Here is a 16,138-nt window from a genome sequence, read left to right as displayed (position 1 = left end):
AATTTTGGTGAAGATATTTTGGGTTGTAGTTTGGTTTAGTGTTAGTTTGGCCCTGATCCGCCTTTTACTTTTTACATATGCAGAATGCCATTTTGAAATGTGTAGAAAGCCTTTTAGAGTTTGGAGGAAGGCAGTAACTCGATCAGAGCATGGCCAGTTATTAACTTTTTATTATCTTATTATTAATATTATTTATTATGGCAGGAGTTGAACCTTGTTTAAAGATTAGCCAGGGGGTAGGCATAAACTTTTCTCTGCCACGTTTTGTTTTTTCTCCAAAAGAAATACCAGTTACATTATTTTCGTTTTCTTCTTCTTTTTTTCCATTACAAAAAACAAACAAACAAAAAACAAGACAGGGTTGTTTCCATGTTGCTCAGGCTCACCTTGAACTTTCACCTCTGAGTGCTGGGAAGACGGGCATGTCCCACCCTTACTTTCAAATGTACTTAATACGAAATTTATACTTTAAAATGTTTAAGAAAACTTATGAAAAAGCAGAAACGGATAAATGTCAATGTAGATTTCATAGGATTTTGTTGACATTTTCATTTGCTTTGATGGGATGGCATATTTGGATTTGCTCTTGATGGGTTTAATATTGAGGTTAGTAAGACCAAATTAAGAGATACCTGCCTGCGCTGTATTTTGAGTCTTCAGATCACCAGATCTGGTCTCTGTGTTTTGTAAATTGTCCCCACTTCCAACTGGCCAGTGATTTGATAAAATTCTTTGTTCAATAATGTAAGCTGATGGATAAAAGGGTATATTTATGTCACTATAACGGGAGAGCTAGCACTTACCAAGAGCTTACTAGGCATCATACTGTTTCCATGTGTATAAATGCCCCTTGTCACACTGTGAGGTAAGTATTAATAACCTCTTACAGATGATAAACAGAGGCACAAAGAAGTAATTTATTAGGATTAAAACTAGAATTAGCTAAGATCAAACCAGAAAAACTTGGTAGTTTGAACCCAGAACTAGTGCACCTTAACACTACCTGTGCTGTGTGTCTTAGAAAGGCTTCTCTGTGTACAGCCTTCATTCAAGGTCTTTTGATTACACACAATTTCAACACTTATTCCAAGCTAAAGAACTTTCACTAAAAGCATCTAAAACAGTGACTTTTCTCACATTATATTGATAATCTAATGTATTCTGACAGCTGAAATACCGTGGTGTACATTTTCTGAAGGCTTAAGCTTGTGACTGTGCAGCCCTCCTCCAAATCCAGAAGACACTTATCTACGTTTGTCTCGCCAGGTGCTCCAATTATGGAGATTCTGGCCCTAGTGTCCACTTTAGCACATGCCGGGGAGCACACAACAGAAGTGACCTGCGCATCAGTCAGATGGCAGGGCACCGTCTATTGATGTCCTGGGATTTTCTCTGCGGTTGTTCTATGGCGTTAGGAACTAGTTGATTTTCTAGAATTGCATAATGCAAGGAAATATGTCATTCAAGAAATGTGCCATGAGTATTCCCATCGTTACAATTTAAGGAGTCAAGCAGGAATCCACACATCAGGAGTGGTTAGAGGGGCTAGCAGTATTTGGGGAAATGAGAAGTCTAAGGGCTTTAATCACAGAGGCTGCATCTGAATGTTTCAAGTCCACAAACCTTAGGTGGTTTCCTTTAAGAGTAGAGGAGCTTCAGCTTCCCGGATGTGGAAGAATGGCCTGCCTCTACCCTCTATCACAATGTGGTACTCAGTGACGCTAAGCACACCAATGGTGGGGGATAGTTTCTGGGTTGGGGCTGCGCCTGCGCCGCCTGGAAGCTCCGCCAACGCTTGCGCTGTAGGAACTTCCCAGGGTCCTGCGCATGCGTACCTCCGCCCTGGCCGCCACCTTTCACTGCTCGGGGGCTGAGACATGTGGCTGTCGGAACTGGCGGTACGCCTCAATTGCGCTGAGTACAAAAAGGACTGGGTGAAGGCAGGACACTGCCTTGCCCTGGCTGTTGCTGCGCAGGCTGTCTGCAGGGCTTCATCCGCCGCGAGGTCCTCTCCTTCCATCGCGGACTGCTCGCTGCAGTACCTGGCCTTGGTCCCCATGCTATCTGTCGCGGTGGTTCCCGGTGCAGCCCGCGCGCCCGCCAGGTAAGCTGCTGGCCCCGGAGCTGGGACAGTTATTCCCAGCCTTTCCCCAGTTCCTTGAACTTGTCTTTTTCTTCGAGGGCGGGGCTGCTTCTAGGGTGTTCCTATTTCCGCTGCCCAGCTCGCATGGGTCTTGTCTCATGTCTGCCCCCCTGTAGTTTCAGCCTCAGTGTGTGGTGTGCACTGAGTGGAAACGTGAGATCTTGAGGCATCATGTCAACAGAAATGGAGATGTGCACTGGGGAAACTGCCGGCCTGGCCTCTGGCCCGTGGACGCTTGGGAGGTAGCCAAGGTAAGCACTTGCAGCCTGGAGGAAAGCCGAAGGCAGGTCACCTGTTGCCCCAGGGCAGAGAATGGTTTGTGAGTGAAAGCTGAGACTTTAGAAACTACAGGTACAAAGAGATTAGTTCTAGTGGCTAAAGGCTGTTAGAGGACCCATCCCAGTGCACTAAAATAGAATCTTTTAGCTCTTCCTGCAGGCCTTTGAGCTTTGCTTCTTGGAAGCTATAGTAAAGATTTCAATAAGAGATGCTGGTGCAAGACGTATAGTGAAGCCAAGTGCAGTGGCTCATGCCTGTAATTCAACCACTACAGAGGCCGAGGCAGGGTTGCTCAAGTTTGGGGATATCCTAGGCTATGTTGTTTAAGACCTTGTCTCGAAAGAAGGTACAGACCAGGGGGCATGGAAGAAGAGATAAGGTGTGCCTTACGGCAGGATCATTAAAAGGCTCATTTTGGCCACAGAGTGCCTAGCTAAGGTATAAAATTTTAGAAGGTAGAACTGGTGAGTTATGAGGTAGATGTTGTTAGGCCTGTCTTTAGATTTTGGCACTGTGACTTACTGCCTGGGCTGATTGGGAATTTGTTTTGATTTCTTGATGTTTCCTGGAAGCTCAGTAGTGAGTGGAGGGATGGGTCAGAAGTAGCTTCCTAACACAAGTTGACTTTAGGAGTTAGTATATGGACAAGCACACAATTGCCAGGTGGAAGGGGGGGCGTTGCTGGGACTGTAGTTAACATGTGAGTCTACCTCTGTTCTCATCCCTGTCTTTTCCAGTTTATTAAGACAAGGTCTCATGTAACCCGGCTGGCCTTGAACTCCTAACCATCCTGCTTCCATCTCCCAAGTGTTTTTGAATTACATATATGTACTACTATACCCAACAGTCCTTCAAAAAATAGATTAGAAGGTTCTATTGGGGGCTAGAGAGATGGATCAGCGATTAAGAGCGGTGGCTGTTCTTCCAGAGGACCTGGATTCAATTCGCAGCATTCAAATAGCAGCTCACAAATGTTTGTAACTCCAGTTCCAGAGTACATGACACCCTCATACAGTTATACATGTAGGCAAAACACCAGTGCACATGAGTAAAACTTTAAAAGAAAAGTTTCTATTGGGCTGGACTCGGTGGTGCCCTGCCCGAAATCCCAGCACTGGGGAAGTAGAGGCAGACAGATCTATTGAGTTTAAGATCAGTCTGGTCTACATGGCTAGACTACATAGGGAGAACGCTGTTTCAAAAAAAAACCAGGAAAAGTTTTAATTATGTTAATGTGTGAGTGTGTGCCACCTGCATTCTGGTGCTTACTAGAGCCAGAAGAAGAAATTGAGTCAACTGGAGCTGGTGTAAGAGGTGGTTGTGAGTCTTCCAACATGGGTAACTATTCTTCCTCTGGCCTTCTGTTCCTGGAGCTCTCTATTCCTGTCCTTCTTCTGGAAGAACAGTAATTCCACTTAACCACTGAGCCATCTCTCCAGCCCCACCCACCACCATTCACTTTTTATTGGCTGCAATCGTGTTTCCAATTTCTGCCTTTCCCTCGAGCATATGGGGAAAAACACCTTTGCCTAGAGAAATAAAACCCTTCCCTTTATTGTGACTGGCTTGGACCCATTTGGTCTCTATTATGGCTTTCATAGCTTTGGAGCCCTTCTGAAACCTGTGCCACCTCTCTTGCCAGCCTTTCCTCCCCTTGGTTGCTGGCCACTTGCAAACCACTTAGTTCAACCTTGTGTATACATTCCCTTTCTAACTCCATCGTCCTGGGTTCCCTGACTTATCATCCTTTATCTATTCTACCTCAGCACCCCATTGTGTACCCTCACACAATCCCTGTCCACACAGAAAGGCTAAGAATCTAACTTGGGCTTGCTTTTGCCATTCCTCCTCAAACACTTGACCCTGCTCTTTTGTCTTCCACTGCTTCTAGGTACTGGGCAGTCTCTCTTCTGCTTGACTTTATCACAGTTGCCTAGTTCTCACTGCCCATTGTTATGATAACTCCTTTGCAGTTATTTTCATTGTTTTCGTTCTCTAAATCTGCCTGGTCTAACTCAGTCCCAAATGACTCTGGCGCTCCCTGTGCTTACTGCCAGCCTTTGGAATACCAGTATGCACATCCTGCAGGAAGCTTTGTGACTGCTTCCTGACTGGATTGGTTTTCCTTTGCAGTGGAACATATCTTTTATTTTAGAGCTCTGATTGAGAATAACTTTTCTTTGAGACAGGGGTCCTCTGTTGTATCCTTAGTTGGCCTAGAGTTCTATGTATATCAGCTGGCCTCAAACTCACAGACCTGCCTGCCTCTGCTTCTTGAAGTTGCGTGAATTAAAGGTGCCATGCTACACTCTACTTACTCCCAAGATGAGAGTAATTTTTCATGGTCCTTCTACTCTAGCAGATGCTCTAGTCCTGTAGCAGGAAATGTGCCTTGAGGACTCCTAGTCTGGGAAGTAGCTACATACCAGGTGTTAAGTTTGCAGAGATAGTGCAGGAAAAAAATATATTCAGCATTTGTGCGACTTTATTTTAGAAGATTCAGCTAAAGTCAGGATGGTGCTACAGTGTGTCTAGGGTCTCAATCCTAAGCTTTCTGTCTACCCCCTGTGTGGGACCTACTCACCTCACACCATTGACGTCATAATTGCTGATGCTCAGATTTCTTTATACCATATGCTCAGCACAGTGCTTCTTCTATGCCCACTTAACTTCCTCCTCACACCATCCTTTGATGTGTATAAAGATACTTAACCCCTAATGACTGACAGAGACTGAGGATTAGGTAGGTAACTTGCTTAAGGCCATAAGGCAGTAGCCTAGCTGGTGATTGAACCTGGCTCTATTATACTCCAGGTTATGGTGATGGATTAGAAGTTTCTCAAGTTACTAAGGAACTGTCTACTCTTTAATGACAGGCACTGCAGTTTTACCAAGGAAAAGAGGGGAAAGCATTTATCTTTTTAATATATACCTCTAAGACAGAGGACAGAAGCTGGTGGTACATAGCTTAAATTTCAGCACTCAGGAGACAGAGAAAGTGGATCTCTTTGAGTTTCATAGGCTAGCCTGGTCTATGTAGCAAGTTCCAGGACAGCCAGGGAAACATAGTGAGACTTGTCTCAAAATAACAAAAAAGACAAGAGGCTGGGCATGGTGGACATCCACCTTTAATACCAGCAGCTCAGTAGGCAGAGTAGGCAGAGGCAGGAAAATCTCAAGAGTTTGAGGCCTTCCTGGTTTACATAGTGAGCGTCAAGAAAACCAGTTACAATCAGCTATATGTAATATTGCAGAGGGGATAGTGCAGCTCTTCAGTTAGTTCCCTTGCCAAGCTTAGCATGATATGACCTTTCCAACTTGCATTTTGAACTCATGACGTTCTAGCTTGAAATTTCAGGGAATAAGAGAACATTAGTTATCAGTTGGGAAATGGAGAAAGAGTTGGAGGACACTCAAGTGACCTAGTACCTCCTCTTACTATAGGCCTTCATGCCTCGAGGGCTGGCAGACAAACGAGGACCTGAGGAATGTGATGCAGTTGCTCTTTTAAGTCTCATCAATTGCTGTGATCAACTTCGTGGTTTGATCGGAAGAAAAGTCACAGAGGTAAGAGCTGTCAGATTCAGAACTGTCCACTCCATAGCGGTCAATAGTGGGAAGGCTGAAATGAAACTCTGGTGATAAGCCAGGCATGTAGGCATAGCATAGCAGCACAGACTCTCAGAATGGCAATGGCAAAGAAAGACTTCAGTCCCAAATTGGCATCCCTAAACAGCTCTTCTTGGGCCTCATGTCATAATTAACCTGCTGTGATGTCCAAGAACCTGAATATGAATGTGGTCAAGCACTAACCCTACAGTTCTCTAAAATTAAAGCTCCTGACAATTTGGTTACTGTGCTTGTATAAAGAAAAACATTTAATTGGGGCTGGTTTAATTCATTGTTGGCATGGTGGGAGGCATGGTGGCATGTAGGCAGACATGATGCTGGAAAAGGGAGCTGAGAGTCCTACATCTGGATCTCGCAGGCAACGAGGAAGAGGAGTGACACTGGGACTGGCTTGAGCTTCTGAAACCTCAAAAGGAACTAGTGACACACTTCCTCCTATAAGGCCACACCTCCTTATAATACCACACCATATGAGCCTATGGGGGCTGTTTTCATTCAGGCCACCATAGTGCTGTACATGGAACTCAGATTTATCTTCTCTGTTCTGCCATAAACAAGAGCAAAGTTGTTTTCTGTATAAAAATAGGTCTGATATTGAGGAGATGGGTCAGTCAGTAGGTAGGCATGAGGACCTCAGTTCAGATTCCAAGCTCCTATGTAAAAGCTGGGTGTGACGGTGTACATCTGTCATCCTGGTACTGGGGAGAAGGACAGAGACAGGGCTTGCTGGGCAGCTTGTCTAGCATAACCAGTATGCTCCAAATACATTGAGAGACCCTATCTCAAGAAATAAGGTGAAGGGTGATGGAGGGAGACACCCTATGTTAGCATCTGGACTCTACACAGACACAGGATCATACACACATGCACAAAACAGAAAAACACGGCACTGGGCAGTGCTGACATGTGCCTTTAATCCTAGTGCTCAGGAAGTAGAGACAGGCAGATCTCTCTAAGTATGAGGCCAGCCTGGTCTACAGAGTGAGTTCCAGGACTAAAACTTTTAAAAAAAAATACAGTTAGGTGTGAAACTCAGTGGTAAAGTGCTTGTAAGGCATGCACAAGGCTTTAAATTCCGTCCTCATTCCCACGATTACAAGCCAAAATAAAACAAACAACGGAAACAAAACTGGCCTTCTATAAAATAGCCATGAGATCAAGTTAGGTAGAACCAAAGAAAATATAAGCACTAATGCGTAATACATGTCAGGGGAGATTGCTCTCCTTGTCGCAGAACTCCAGAAGATTTTGATTTTTCACTAAGTCACCAAACAATAACCCTCACTCATTTTTAATTTTGAGGCCCTTGAAAAGAATGTGTAGAAGTCTTGAGTTATTTATAATATTGGTCAAAAATGATACTATTGCGGGGCGGTGGTGGCGCACGCCTTTAATCCCAGCTCTCGGGAGGCAGAGGCAGGCGGATCTCTGAGTTCGAGGCCAGCCTGGTCTACAAGAGCTAGTTCTAGGACAGGCTCTACAAACTACAGGGAAACCCTGTCTCAAAAAACAAAAAACAAAAAAAAAGATACTATTTCAGTAGCATAGCAGCAAGTGAAGAAAAAATGATGATGTTAAATCCCCCCCACCCCAGATGAACATTTAACATAGTGGTTAATCTTATCTTCTAGCCAAGGACACAGCCCATTTGAATTGTCTTTAAATATGTAGTAGCACCGGTTTTCTCATAAGCAAAAGTTTCTTTTGTTTTCATCACAGTTTCCACATCAAAAATCTCCCTTTACTCAACTTCCTGGCACTGGATGGGATTTGTGAGTTGTCTGCTGCAGCCTGAGGTTGTATCTGGAGCCAGTATACTTGCTCTTTAGCAGGTCGTTTTAAGTCATTTGGGCGAAAAAATACGCAAAAAAGAAAATTTAAAGGAAATAAACTCTTTATCTTAGTTAGGGTTTCTATTGCTGTGATAGTTGACATGACTAAAACCAACCTGGGAAGGAAAGGCGCTGCTTCAGCTGATGCAACCTGGGAAGGAAAGGCGCTGCTTCAGCTGATGCAACCTGGGAAGGAAAGGCGCTGCTTCAGCTGATGCAGAGGCCATGGAGGAATGCTGCTTATGTAACAGGTGGCGCCACAGTAAGGTAGGACATCAGTCAAGAAAATGTACCACAGGCCAATCAATTGGAAGCATTTTTTAGCTGAGGTTATCTTTCCCAAAATGACTCCAGCTTATGTCACAGATATGTGCGAAGACATCTGAGGAAAATGAGTTTCAGGGCAAAGGATGGAGATTTCTTTGTATTTCTTGTTTATTTTTTTCTTGAGACAAGGTGTCACTGTGTGTGCCTTGAACTCTGATTCTCTTGCCTCCCAAGTGCTGTTATTTCAACTACATGCCACCATGACTGTCAACCTTTTTTTAAAGAGCGATTAATTTAATTTTATTCTATGTATGTGGGTATTGTGTCTGCATGCATATCTGTGCACCATGTGCATGTGGTGCCAGTGGAGGCCAGCAGAGGCTGTCAGACTCCATGGAACTTACCTGCAATGGAAGTGTTGGGAGTCAGGTGCTCTTAACCACTGAGCCACCTCTCCAGCTCCTTTGTCTTTCTCTACCTTGATTGTTAGTTTTGTGTGAGTGGGTTGAATAATTCTTTAACCCTTGACAGTCCTCTATACCCAAAATCTGGCTTGTAGACCTACTTTATTTATCCTATCTGAGTTTACAAAATTATTAAGTTTATTTTTAAATTTTTGTCATTTATTATATGTATATGAGTATTTTGCATACATGTATGTATATGCGCCATGTGTCTACCTGGTGCCTGTGGAGGTCAGAAGATAGTGTTGTAATTTAAAAAGCAGCACAAGAGAGAAAGATAGCATGTGGCAGCTCAGGTAGGGGGAGTTTTTGGGGAAAATGGATGGGAAAATGGGGGAGGGAAGAGACTGGCCTCTGGGGACAAGAATGGCAGAGAAGGGAGGCAGAAGACAGAGGGAGAAACATAGCCAACGTGAACAGAAGGTGCTCTTAGTGGCTGCAGCTGAAGATGGATCCTGTCAGAACCTCAAGGGCAGCCAGTACAGATGCCTGAATACTAACAGGGCATCAGATCTCTTGGAGCTAGAGTTACAGAGGTTGTGAGGCTCTGTGTGAGTACTAGGAACTGAACTTAGGTACTTTGAAAGAGCAACAAGTGCCTTTTTTGAGGGAAGGAGTTTTAAAACAGGGTTTCTCTGTAGCCCTGCCTGTCCTGGAACTTGCTCAGTAGATTTGGCTGGCCTCAAACTCAGATCCAGCCGCCTCTGCCTCCGAGTGTCGGGATTAAAGGTGTACACCAGCACCGCCTGGCCAGTACTCTTAACCACCAAGTGCCGTATATTTATTTGGTGTGTGTGTAAATATGTGTGTGTGTCTGTGTGTGTGCGCGCGCATGCAAGTGTAGATGTGGTCATGTAACTGTAAAAGGATAATTTTCTTTTTTATTTTCAAGACAGGGTTTCTCTGTAGCTTTGGAGCCTGTCCTAGAACTAGCTCTTGTAGATCAGGCTGGCCTCGAACTCACAAAGATCCACCTGACTCTGCCTCCCGAGTGCTGGGATTAAAGGCATGTGCCACCACCGCCCGGCAAATTTTTATTTATGCTTTTTTATTTGTTTTTGGTATGAGTGCACCATCTGCATGTACCCCTGCACACAAGAAGAGGGTATCAGATGCCATTATAGATGGTTGTGAGCCACCATGTGGTTGCTGGGAATTGAACTCAGGACCTCCAGAAGAACAGTCTGTGCTCCTAACCTCTGAGCCATCTCTCCAGCCCCCCTGGCTAAATCTTATTTCTTAAATTAACCTATTTCTGTTATTTTATATTTTACCATGAGGTTCATGACCTACCAGCAAGGCTCCAGCTGGCAGCTTGTATCTTTTTTTCTCTGTCTGCTCCATGGCTTCTCACTGATGCCTATTCTCTATCTCTTCCAACTTGGCTATGTTCTGTTGAGCCATTGGCTGAAGGCAGCTTTTTTATTAACCAATAAAAGCAACACAGATACAGAAGGACTTCCCACACCAGTTCCCTAACTAGGGATCAGCTGTTTGAGGCATTCTCATTCAATTCATCATACCTTCTACTGTGTGGGTTCCGGGGATTGAATTCGGGCTCTTGGGCTTGGCAACAAACACCTTTACCAGCCCAACTCCGTTTTTTTTTTTTGTTTGTTTGTTTGTTTTGTTTTTTCTGTAGGTAATTAAGTGTCGGAATGAGATAATGCACTCTTCAGAGATGAAAGTATCGTCTACATGGCTTCAAGATTTTCAGATAAAGATCCAAAATTTTCTGAATGAATTCAAAAATATTCCAGAGATTGAAGCAGTACATTCCAGAATAGAACAGGTAAAGATGCCTCTGCTTAAATGAGTGCTGGGATTATAGGCATGCACCACTATGCCCATCTGAAACTTCATTCAACAGTTCTGGTATGCAAACCTAAGGGGTTTAAAACATCCATAGTCTTTTTTGATGTTAAGTCAGGTGTGGTGGTATGTTTAAGTCCCAGCACTTGGTACACTGAGGCAGAAGTATGGCTATTTCAAAGGTAGTCTTTATTACATAGTAAGCTCCTGGGAAGCCTGGGCTACTTAAGAAGTAAGGTGAATTTGATGGTTATTTAAACTAAAATATATTTATTATTGTTGCAATACTGATGATAATGCACACATAGATCCTCATTCCCGACAAACACTCTATACTCCTAGTCTTTTATTCTATTATTATTTGGAACCTAGGGCTACTTGGGGTAGAACCTAGGGCTGGCCTTCCACATGGCAAACACTTTCTCACTGAACTACAACCTCAGCCCCAAACTAAATTTTATAATGTGAACAGAGGAAAAAATGCTGGTATAAAATGTGGAATTAGCAGAGTTTTTTTTTTCTTTAATAACTGTGTGGTTAAAATAGGTCTATCTAGATAATGGTATTTTATTGTAAATCCATCAAGTTACCCAGTAGAATTTCTTTTCCATTAATAGTGTTCATTTATTTTGTGTGTGAATATGTGTGTGCATGTGTGTCCACATTGATGCATGTGGAGATCAGAGGACAACTCTTGGGAGTCTGTTATCTCCTTTGACCTTAAGAGATCCAAGGATGGAACTAAGGTTGTTAGGTCTGCACTCAATTACAAGCTCTCTATTATTGCAGTACAAGTGGCTGAGGGTGTGGCTTACCAGCAAGCAACATCCTCAGTTAGTCCCTGAGTTCCATCCCCAAAACTGAAAACAGTGATACATCTTAAGAATGAACTTTCAATGTGAGGATGAATCTCAGAGAAGTTGGGGAGGAGTTAGATGTGAATATGATCAAAATACATTGTGTACATTTATGAAATTCCAAAAGAATTCATAAAAAATATTTTAAAACCTGAAATTTAAAAAATAATTTGTTCATGTATTTGTGTGGTCACCCCACAGCTTTTGACATCTGACTGGGCTGTTCACATTCCTGAGGAAGATGAACGAGATGGGTGTAAATTTGAAATAGGAAGTTACTTGAGTGTGAGCCAAATCCATGAAATTGAAATGGAATTGCTGAAGGAAAAACTGCAAGATATGTATCTTCAAGCAGCAGAAGAAGAGGTGTTGCCCGAAGAGGTAAAGGAAAGGATGAAGTGTGAGCAGAAAGAAAGGTGACAGCCAGAGCAGCAATAGTAGCTCATTTTGACACTGTTTCTATTGCTGTGATAAACATGATGACCAAAAGCAACTGGGGGAAGAAAGAGTTAATTTCAGCTTATAGCTCAGTTCACACTTCCTCACTAAGGGAAGTCAGTGCAGGAACCTGGAAGTAGGGACTGAAGCAGAAGCCATGGAGGAGCATTGCTTACTGGCTTGCTCCTCTTTGCTTGTTCAGCCTGCTTTCTTATACAACTCAGGCCCACCTGCCTAAGGGTTAAGTTAAGCCTGGCCCTCCCACATCAATCCTTAATCAAGAAAATGCTCCACAGGCTTGCCCATGGACCAAGTTGGTGAGAACATTTTCTCAATTGTGGTTCCATCTTTCAAATATCTCTAACTTATGTCAAGTTGACATAAAATTGCAGCCAGGTCAGACACAGAGAGCCAGGTTTTTGATTTTTAAGTCAAGTGATTTCTTTCTTTCTTTCTTTCTTTCTTTCTTTCTTTCTTTCTTTCTTTCTTCTTTCTTTCTCTTTTTGTAAATTTATTTATTTTTATTTTCCCATGATATTTATTGAGCTTTTTTCTTCTTTCTTTCTTTTCTTTTTTTCTTTCTTTTTCTTTCTTTCTTTCTTCTTCTTTTATTCTTTCTTTCTTTTTTTCTTTCTTTGTCTTATTTATTTTTCTTTTTTCTCTTTCTTTTTTCTTTCTTTCTTCTTTGTCTCTTTTTATTTATTTATTTTTATTTTTTCCCATGATATTTTTGAGCTCTATTTTTCTCTGCTCTCCTCCCTGCCTCTCCCCTCCCCACTTCAACCCTCCCCCAAGGTCCCCATGCTCCCAATTTACTCAGGAGATCTTGTCTTTTTATACTTTCTACTTCCCATGTAGATTAGATCTATATAAGTCTCTCTTAGTGTCTTCATTGTTGTCTAAGTTCTCTGGGATTGTGGTTTATAGGCTGACTTTCTTTGCTTTATGTTTAAAAAAAACCACCTATGAGTGAGTACATGTGATAATTGTCTTTCTGTATCTGGGTTACCTCACTCAAAATGATGTTTCCTAGCTCCATCCATTTTCCTGCAAAATTCAAGCTGTCATTTTTTTCTGCTGTGCAGTACTCCATTGTGTAAATGTACCACATTTTTTTTATCCATTCTTCGATCGAGGGGCATTTAGGTTGTTTCCAGGTTCTAGCTATGACAAACAAAGCTGCTATGAACATAGTTGAGCACATGTCCTTGTGGCATGATTGAGCATCCTTTGGATATATACCCAAAAGTGGTATTACTGGGTCTTGAGGAAGGTTGTTTCCTAATTTTCTGAGAAATTGCCAAACTGACATCCAAAGAGGTTGTACCAGCTTGCACTCCCCCAGCAATGCAGAAGTGTTTCATTTTCCCCACAACCTCTCCAGCATAAGTTGTCATCAGTGTTTTTGATCTTGGCCATTCTTACAGGTGTAAGATGGAATCTCAAGAGTTGTTTTGATTTGCATTTCGCTGATGACTAAGGATGTTGAACATTTCCTTAAGTGTCTTTCAGCCATTTTAGATTCCTCTGTTGAGAGTTCTATGTTTAGGTCTGTACTCCATTTTTTTTATTGGATTAGGTGATCTTTTGTTATCCAATTTCTTGAATTCTTTGTATATTTTGGAGATCAGACCTCTGTCTGATGTGGGGTTAGTGAAGATCTTTTCCCATTCTGTAGGCTGTCGTTTTTGTCTTGTTGACTGTGTCCTTTGCTTTACAGAAGCTTTTCAGTTTCAGGAGGTCCCATTTATTAATTGTTTCTCTCAGTGTCTGTGTTGCTGGGGTTATATTTAGGAAGTAGTTCCCTGTGCTAATGCATTCAAGTGTACTTCCCACTTTCTCTTCTATAAGGTTCAGTGTGTTTGATCCATTTGGACTTGAGTTTTGTGCATGATGATAGATATGGGTCTATTTTCATTCTTCTACATGTTGATATCCAGTTATGCCAGCATCACTTATTAAATATGCTTTCTTTTTTCCATTTGATAATTTTTGCTTCTTTATCAAAGATCAGGTGTTTGAAGAAGGTGTGTGGATTGATATCCGGGTCTTCTATTTGGTTCCATTGGTCCTCCTGTCTGTTCTTATGCCAGTACCAGGCTGTTTTCAGTACTGTAGCTCTGTAGTAGAGTTTGAAGTCAGGGATTGTGATGCCTCCAGAAGTTCTTTTATTGCCCAGGATTGTTTTGGCTATCCTGGGTTTTTTGCTTTTCCAAATGAAGTTGAGTACTGTTCTTTCTAGGTCTTTGAAGAATTTTGCTGGGATTTTGATGAGCAAGCCAAGTGATTTCTAGAAGTACATGTTTTCCCAATGTTTACTGACCATATGTTTGTTTTATTGCTTGATTTGGTTTGATTTGGTTTGGTTTTCAAAACAGGGTTTCTTTGTGTAACAGCCCTGGGTGTCCTGGAACTCACTCTGTAGACCAGGCTGGCCTTGAATTAGATATCCACTTTCTTCCTCCTCCAGAGTACTGGGATTAAATGTGTGCATTACCACTACGTGACCTCTGATCATATTTTTTATTTTTACTTTTTTAACATTTGTTTTGGTTTCTTGTTTTTCGAGACAGGGTTTCTCCGTGTAACAGCCCTGACTGTCCTAGACCAGGCTGGCCTCAAACTCACTAAGATCTGCCTGCCTCTGCCTCCTGACTGCTAGGATTAAAGGTGTGCAACAACCTGCCAGCCTGATCATATATTTTAATGGGTATTTTCACTTAGCACAAATTTGATAACTTAGTAAGTGCCCCAAAATGGGATCGTGGCGTAAAGGTTAAAACAGAAGTCAGGTCAGGGTGCTTGATGGGTTATCAGTTCTCAGGGGATGCCCCCCCCCCAAAATGGGGAAAGTTACTATTGAGCAACAACTCAAGGATTTAGTAAGAGGTCAGTAGTTGGCCTGGGAAGAAGGATGTTCTTAGCAGAAGTATGAAAGGATAGTTTGGGCTGGGCAGTAGTATGATTATGGAGGAGTGTGGCAAGGTAGGGTGAAACTGTATTGAAAGATTTTCTGTGCCACACCAAGCTGTTTGGACTTTAGTCCCTGAAATCAGTAGGAAAACACTACTGATTTTTATAAGGTAAAGAGATTTTTAGATTAGCGGATAGTAAGTGTTGGAAATTTGTAGCCCTTCATGTGCAGCTGGTCTGCTGCCTCAGAGGCATTGGTCACTGTACATTTCTAGTTCTCCTTACCCATTTGAGTTGGGAAAGGGGCACCAGCTCTCTCTGTAGAAAAGATAAATATGTATTTCTATGCCTTTTTGTTCAGCAGTATAGACAGAAGTTTCTGTACTACCCAAGTTCTGTAGCCATTTTGTCCCAAAGAAACACAGAGAGGCTTTTATTTTTTTTTAATATTTATTTATTTATTCTGTCTGTGTGTATGAAGAGGGTACCAGACCTCATTACAGATGGTTGTGAGCCACCATGTGGTTGCCGGGAATTGAACTCAGGACCTTTGGAAGAGCAGGCAATGCTCTTAACCACTGAGCCATCTCTCCAGCCCAGAGAGGCTTTTATTAATTATAAATTGTTTGGCCTATTATCTCGGGTTTATTATTAACTAGCTCTTACATCTTAAATTAACCCATCATTCATATCTCTGTTTAGTCACGTGACTTGGTACCTTTTCTCAAGTAAGGCATCTTCTTTCTCTGTGCCTGACTGGTGACTGACTTTGCCTTTCCTCTTCCCAGAAGTCTTTTAGCCTGTTTGTTCCACCTATGCTTTTTGCCTGCTACTGGCCAATCACCATTGCATTAAACTAATAAGAGTGACAAATCTTTATAGTGAACAAGAACATTATCTCACAGCATTTCTACTTTTTTTCCTTTCAAAACAAGACCCTGAATCTAATCTCCTTTCTTCAGCTTTTTTTCTGACCATTATCCATAACAACTTGTAGCTAACATACTAAACAAAGACATACATCCATAATCCATTTTTTGGGAATGTGGGCGTAGATCTCTAGGCTGCTTCTTCCTTCTGATTGGGGGTGCTGATAATCTTATGAGAACCCAAAGAAAATTTAGGTTTATTGTCAAGTCCTGACTAGAGTATTCTATGAGGCTGGATTATCTCAGCCAGCAGTCTTGAAACTGTTCTGGATGTAGAACTGGGCTATCTGTTCCCATTGGAGTTTTTTCAGGTAATCTTCCTCAATCAAACCTTATTTTTCTTAACCCAGAATAAATCCACAGCCTTTTATTTCCTGTGGAAACAAAAGCAAAACCTCTTCTCCAAAGTAAAATAAGTTTTGAAGTCAATGCATTTACAAAATATTTAAGTTGGATTAATCCAACAGCATTTATAATCAAATGTCTTTTCGCACCTGTTGCTTCTTCCTCAGCAGTCAAACAATTTAAAGACAACAGAATAACATACAGTATCCAGATTATCTGTGTATTTTCT

General features: G+C 42.1%; 1 protein-coding gene across 1 annotated transcript in view; it reads left to right on the top strand.

Annotated features, from left to right (window-relative positions):
* The first annotated feature begins 123 nt into the window (after positions 1–123).
* The window catches only part of CXHXorf38 (chromosome X CXorf38 homolog), a 29,808-nt gene continuing 13,793 nt past the window's right edge, over positions 124–16,138 (top strand). Inside the window, 6 exon segments of the mRNA XM_038315952.2 lie at positions 124–1,967; positions 1,970–2,104; positions 2,260–2,394; positions 5,867–5,989; positions 10,258–10,407; positions 11,486–11,665. Coding sequence (XP_038171880.1) covers positions 1,878–1,967; positions 1,970–2,104; positions 2,260–2,394; positions 5,867–5,989; positions 10,258–10,407; positions 11,486–11,665 — 813 coding nt within the window. The 5' untranslated portion in view covers positions 124–1,877.

Source organism: Arvicola amphibius, chromosome X, assembly GCF_903992535.2.
Source record: "Arvicola amphibius chromosome X, mArvAmp1.2, whole genome shotgun sequence".
Lineage (NCBI taxonomy): Eukaryota > Metazoa > Chordata > Mammalia > Rodentia > Cricetidae > Arvicola > Arvicola amphibius.
Note: the sequence above shows the minus strand (reverse complement) of the source record. Positions and strands in the feature narration are given on the sequence as shown.